Genomic DNA, 7,332 nt, shown 5'->3' on the forward strand with positions numbered 1-7,332 from the left:
AGCTGATAATGAAATTCCAAGATAACTATTTCTTTATCTCTTTCAGGTTGTCCAGTCATTGTAATGGTTGAAGACGAAATGCCAACCTTCATCACTATAAATTTCCGTGGAATTCGAATGATAAATGCCATGGACCTCAACTGGTTCCTTATAGAACTGAATGGAGAGAAAATCGACATGAGCCTTTTACAGATATTAATTCGAGGTTGACACTGACCATTGCACAAAAAAAAAAAAAATTACCACGCTTTGCTTGGATTGCTGGAGATGGCTGCACAATTTCATTATTATTTTTATTGGTTTATTTTTTCCATATTTTTTTCTGGGTCTTTATTCTTTTTGTCCATTTTATTATTTTATCTATATTTTTATATATCTTATTTTATTTTCAACAGTCTAGAAATGGTCCATCAATAGGAGCTTGTGTACTTTCAGGAATATAAAAATTTTTTTGTTCTAGATATGTGCATGTGTATATATATATATATATATATATATATATATACACACACAAATATATGTGAATAAGATCATTCTGCTTGCTTTGAAATTAACCAAATCATACCAGGTGTTTTGTCATGCAAACAAAGATTATCTAAGGCATAAAAAAAGGTGATGGGAAGTTTTGGGGGTTTTTTTCATTTTTTTTTTTTGTTCCCACCTTTTTTTTCATATTTGTTCATTCTTACCATTTATTTCATTCCTTAATTTTATTCAGTTTATCATTCACATTGCACTTTATTTTATTTTTAAACCTTTAAAGCCAAAACTTTAGGCTTGAATTTTATGTTTCATTATTAAATGTATTTGTGGATTTGTTTTATTCAGTACAATGACTTCTTCAACATATATTCCTTTCTTTCTCACTCTTTCTTCCTCTCTCTCTCTTTCTCTCTCTCTCTCTCTTTCTCTCTCTCTCTCTCTCTCTCTCAATATGTTGCCAGAAAATGAGGTTAGGTGCTTACTTCCTGAATTATAGTCAGTCTGTTACATATTATCATGGTTTATTTGTCATTTAGATATTTTTATGGCTTGTTGGAAATATCTAATTCACCATAAATTTTTCATATTCCCACATGAAAGCAAAAAAAATCCCCCTTTTTTATTTTTCATGGGAGCAGGGTGTTCATAGCTATTTTTTCATAAAATGCCTAACAACAATTAAAAGTTTGAAAATTACTATCTGTAAATCTCACAACGAGAGATATTCAGCCACAGTACTTTGGAGTAAAGATTGTTTGCCAACATAACATGGCAGTCCTGGTTTAGGATGAATGTTGCTGTAGTTTAGCCCCAGGAGACATTGTTCCAGCTGGCTATATGACACAATTTGTGTCCTTATAATTTTGAACAAGAAATCTAGCACCCCAACTCAGCTCAGAACAATATCTGTGTATCACGATGAAAGGAAATAACCTTGAAATCACGATACACAGATATTGTTTTGAACTGAGTGGGGGTGCTAGATTCCCTTCTTCCAAAATATAAGGACACAAATCGTGTCGTATAACCAGCTGGAGAAGATGTCTCCTGGGGCTAAATTACAGCAACATTACAGCAACCAGGACTGCTATGTTTTGTTGGCAAAAAATCTTTACTCCAACAATTAAGAGATAGGCTTAGAGATAAAAGCTCCTATGTTTTCATACAATGTCTGACAACAATTAAGACAGTCTTAGAGAATATCGAGCAATGACCAAAAGAGTACAATGGCAAATAACAAGCCGCCAAAATAGAGTTCCTCTGAAAGATCTCTGAAGTAATGTTATTTAACAGGATGCATAGCTCAGGTATCAGGGAGTCTCTCCCAATGGGGTTGCTACTTCTCTTCGTTGTAAAATTAATGAATGATAACGATGTATGATAAATAACAGGGTTTATATTTCAGTTGTTTTACATAATGTCTTTAACTTTTTAAAAGTTCCAAGCTTGGTTACTAAAGATTTTAACAAATGAAACTTTCAGTTTGCTGTGTAAACTAAACTTATATTAATTCTACCTGTGAACCATATAGAGTTCAATAAACTTGGTTTTTTAACTCTGGTTTCTTTAACATTAAATAAATGGAAATAATTCTCCATACTTCTCTGGAAGTATGGAGAATCTTCCTCCCAACTGATGGAGTTTATGATGACATGCTCTGCCTAGCAATTATTAATGCATGACTTGCTGCAGATTCCTGGTTTTGGTAATCCAATGAACTCTTCCACTCGTGTGTAAAAATGTGAATTAACAGATTCAACTTGATAGAAACATGATCACTAGATCTGTGGGTTGTACCAAGTCTTTTGCAATAGCATAGCTAGTGGGGCAGGGGGGAAACAAGCAGGTGTGGTCTGTTCCAGGTGGCACCTTTATGAGGGGAAGCCCTTTTGGGTCTGCTATATAAGCCTGTCTAGATTTGGGTACCCCAGGGTGGAGGACAACATATAGAAGGGCTGCTCCTGGCAACACCACTGGTTATTTGGCCATAGCATTACTGGTTATTTCCATAGCATTACACACATATAGGAAAACGGTGAATAAAAAAAGAGCAGAGGATTCAAGTCTAAAATCCAACTTGTTCTTTAATTCTTTCCATCTAATTAAAAGCAAAAATAGTTAGAAAATTTATTGAAGATATACTTTTGTTTATAAGCTGATAATTTTTCAAACCATTAACCTTGTCTTAGCACTTTGGATACTAAACTGCTTCAGACCATTTGAGGTTCAGTGGTGGAAATTTCATTTTTTCAAAGGGGACTGAATTAAAACCTTTTGTCAAAATTTCATTTTAATTCATGTTCTGAACACCAGCTTAATAATGACAGTACTTTAGTAAATTCTCCGTTATTTTCAAAATTACTTGAAACAAAGGCAATGTATTTCATTAGAAATATGAAACCAAAAGGCTTGGAGTGATCCAAATTGAAAGCTTCCCTCAACATTCCATGTTAATGTTCCAAACACCAGCTTACAAATTCATTGAAACAAAGGCAGAAATTTGGTATCTGAAGGATTAAGTGATTAAATTTTTTAATATTTACATCTGCACAACATTTCAAGTGGTTTGAGCACAGGGGATAAGAGATCAAACCAAATCAAACACAGTGTAGTTGTGAATATTAAATATTGTTCTGTCTCTAAAGATGCAGTTAATATTTCAAAAGATTATAATCTAATGTTTATTATATTTCTATGGGAAAAATCTTATGAAGTCCTTCATTATTTTCCTTCAACTAATATTGAACTAATGTTGCCCTTGTTACTTCTCCAAACTATTCTGTTCTGATTTATAATGTTTATTTTACTGATAATATTGATAATACTCAAAGGTTTGAAGCAATTAAACCAACATCTATCCTCCTTGCTGGCTATCTTTATTTTAAGCTTTATTACTCTTCAGTTATTTCACTTTAACTCAAGTATCCTGTCTCTAAAATTGCTGGCCTTAAATGAAAATTTGAAATTATATGCAATGGAACCTCAGTTTCTGAATGTCTCTCATGATGAAAAAATTGGTTTCTGAACAATTTTTTGAACATGAAACATCTCGGGTGACAAATGGTGGCTTGAGTAAGGAACGTACAAGTTGACAACAACAGTTGGTGAGAGGCTGGAAGTATTTGTGGGAGAGCGTCAGTTACCATCTGGCTTTCAGTCAGCACACATTCTTGATAGACTTTGCTATTTCTTCTCTTAAATTTCCTATGGGAAAAATAGTCTCAGTTTATGAATATATCAGGCAACAAACAGCCTCCAGGAATGAATTAAATTTAGAAACTGAGGTTCCATTGTATTTGAAATGGTGAGTTGACAGAATTACAGACAAGTTGGACAAAATGCTTAGCAGCATTCCTTCCAGTTCTTTACGTTTTGAGTTCAAATTCCACCAAAGTCAATTTCACTTTTCATCCATTTGAAGTCAACAAAATAAATCTCTGTTGAGCAATGAAATTGTTGCAATTGACTTCCATTTCTGTGAAAATTGCTAGCCTTGTGTCCTAATTATATGTTAATGTATATTTGTCGTGACTATGGACTGAGCAGAATCGGTTGGGCATCAGAGAAAATTTCTTGTGACTCTTTATAATCCCAGTTCAAATTCCACTGAAGTCAACTTTTCCGTTTGGTAGCAAACTTTGAACCAATTATTATTTTTTGGGTTTTGTACTAAAAATAAGAATCACTTAACCATTCTCTCTTCTCACACATTATTAAAAACATTGTTTTATTAATGCACAAAAACACTTCGCTTTTTGCAGAGCACTCTTAACATTTTTACTAACCACATTGGCATTTAATCATTTTGATGATATACAAAGAGGGTGAAAAACAAAGGGAAATAATCCATTGTTTTCTGTTTGGTATTTTATTTTTCCGTGGGCATTTTTTTATGAAGTCTGTCAATTTTGGTTGTGTTTATTTTCTCATAAACTATTATATGTATTGTAGGATTATTGCTAAGTTGTAAACACTTTTGTTATGTATTTAACAAATTCCAAAATAGTTATGTCATAGCAACAAGAAAAGCAGCTGCTCTTTTACACAAATGCACACACATACACACACATGTATGTGCATAAAATATTGATATAAATATACATATATGTAAATTGCATATATATATATATATATATATATATACACACGCACCCAGTATATATATCATAATAGCTTAATTGTTTTTATGGTTGGTTTCTTTCATACACACTATATAGTGTTTCATATAATTATATATGTATATTTGTGTAAATGATATATTTTTGTAGAATTTTACAAGTCTTGTAACTTTTGTTACAAAACTGTTTCAAAAATCTGCTGCTGGCAAACTGAAAATGTGAGCAGTTCAATTTTTCTGGGATTTTCGAGCGGGATCGTTGCTGGTGCCCCTGGACTGGCTCTTGTGTGAGTGACACATGAGGTTTCTCGAGCGAGATGAGCATGGCCGTTGCCAGTACCGCCTGACTGGCCTTCATGCAGGTGACACGTAAAAGCACCCACTACACTCTCTGAGTGGTTGGCGTTAGGAAGGGCATCCAGCTGTAGAAACACTGCCAAATCAGATTGGAGCCTGGTGTAGCCATCTGGTTTCACCAGTCCTCAGTCAAATCGTCCAACCCATGCTAGCATGGAAAGCGGACGTTAAACGACGACGACGACAACGAGCACTGCACTGTAGCCACAATCTCAGGCCTAATTTTCAACTGGCCCCCGTTCACTTAGCTGTTATAAGGAACCAACCATTATACAGCTCACTACTCTCAGTTATCAACTTGCAAGACTGAGTCCCAATCCACCCATGACTCTCAGTTCAAAGAGCAAAGGACTCTTCTAAGTTAACTCACCATTTAGGCAGACTCACCAAATGACAACAAAAATCTTTAAGAATTAGTCTTGCAACACATTTATAGTTACACAATTCACACACTTTTCCTTATAAATGGTGTTGTTGTAGTTTAGCACCGGGTCAACCCTGAGTGACCAAATTTATGCCAAAGGCATTCCACTTGTGACAACCTCTACTTTTACAGCATATCTCGGTGTACATTATTAAATGCGTTCTTTCCTTCCTTTAAAAGTATAGGATACAGTTTGAGGGAGATATAGCTGTTATTGTTAGCAGTTCAGATGGCTACACAAGGACTCCCTGGATGGGTTACTCTCAGTAAATCATTTTCTCTGGTGATTTCTGGTCATAGAATATTTTATAATATACGATTATACATAGGTGCAGGCATGGCTATGTAGTAAGAAGTTTGTTTCCTGGCCACATGGTTCCAGGTTCAGTCCCACTTCATGGCACCTTGGGAAAATGTCCTCTATTATATGTCTTCTATTTGGTTGACCAAAGCCTTTTGAGTGGCTTTGATAGATGGAAATTGAAAGAAGCCTGAGATGTGTGTGTGTGTGTGTGTGTGTCCATCACCGTTTGACAACTGGTGTTGGTGTGTTTATGTCCCCGTATCTTAGCAGTTTGGCAAAAAAAGGGACTGATAATTATGCAACTTGCTTTAATTTATCCCCTTCATTACATACAGCCTGTTAATTAAGCTGTAATTAACAGTATGTTGCTTTATAAGCACAGACATGGCTGTGTAGTAAGACGTTTGTTTCCCAACCACTTGGTTCCTGGTTCAGTCCCATTGCATGACATTTTGGGGAAAGTGTCCTCTCCTACACCCCCAGGCCGACCAAAGCCTTGTGAGTGGATTTGGTAGACAGAAACTGAAAGAAGCCATAGTGTGTGTGTGTGTGTTTTCTTATCATCTATCATTTGACAAGTAAGACATATTTTATCTATGTTTATTTCACTTGATGGTTATTTCTTTGAAAGAAACCTTAAGACCATAAGCTTTCAGAGTTGTGGCATTTCCAATTTTCAAGAATTAAAAATATTCTATCCTGACATTCACAACACAAAAGAGCATAGAATGTTAGTAGTGAGTTGGTTTTAAAGTTGGATGACTCTAAGAATGGTCAGACAGTTTCAGAGTTTAGATTTCTTAATTTATTGAAAGAATTCTGGATAGCAAATTCATTCAAATATGGTCTTAACTTCAGTCTTTTTCTGACTCTGCTATATCTGACTATCTGCCTACATCTGACTCATATATTTGACTCTATAATCTCTCTCTCTCTCAATCTATATCTGATTCTCCAACACATTACACAAAATTGTTGACAGGTTAAACATAATAAAGTTCTCAAAATCGTAAAAAAATATAACATTTTTTTTAGCAACATTCTTTCCTATAAATTTAATTCTTAATAATTAATATTACCAAAAATATTAACTAACATTCAATATTTTAAATTCTTTCAATTCAATTGAACAGCTCCCAATGGTGAATCAATACCAGCAAAGCTAATTCCACAACATGATGGAGACTATAAGGTGGAGTGGACACCGACTGTCGCAGGTGAGACATTTTCTTCTCTCATTTCTTTTGCTTTCAGTTTGTGGTTGGCGTTAGGAAGGGCATCCAGCTGTAGAAATTCTGCCAGATCAGATTGGAGCCTGGTGTAGCCATCTGGTTCGCCAGTCCTCAGTCAAATCGTCCAACCCATGCTAGCATGGAAAGCGGACGTTAAATGATGATGATGATGAGTATTATTATTAAGGCGGCAAGCTGGTAGAATCATTAGCACACTGGGTGAAATGCTTAGCATTATTTCATCTGCCGCTACGTTCTGAGTTCAAATATCCATCAAATGTAAATAATGTATATAATTCCTCATTAGACCAGGGGTTCTCAACCATTGATTACTATTCTATTCTGGTGGACCCCACCATAGCCATTCAGTGTTTAAAAACTAGTTTTATAGAAGCTTCTTTCAAAATTCCTTTTT

At 34.9% G+C, this 7,332-nt stretch overlaps 1 protein-coding gene across 1 annotated transcript in view; it reads left to right on the forward strand.

The window, feature by feature from the left end:
- The window catches only part of LOC106873036 (filamin-A), a 36,171-nt gene that overhangs the window by 23,300 nt on the left and 5,539 nt on the right, over positions 1-7,332 (forward strand). Inside the window, exons 15-16 of the mRNA XM_089337523.1 lie at positions 47-205; positions 6,819-6,902. Of these exons, the coding sequence (XP_089193649.1) occupies positions 47-205; positions 6,819-6,902 (243 nt within the window). The remainder of the gene's footprint in view (positions 1-46; positions 206-6,818; positions 6,903-7,332) is intronic.

This window comes from Octopus bimaculoides, chromosome 19, assembly GCF_046866305.1.
Source record: "Octopus bimaculoides isolate indiv1 chromosome 19, ASM4686630v1, whole genome shotgun sequence".
NCBI classification, from domain to species: domain Eukaryota; kingdom Metazoa; phylum Mollusca; class Cephalopoda; order Octopoda; family Octopodidae; genus Octopus; species Octopus bimaculoides.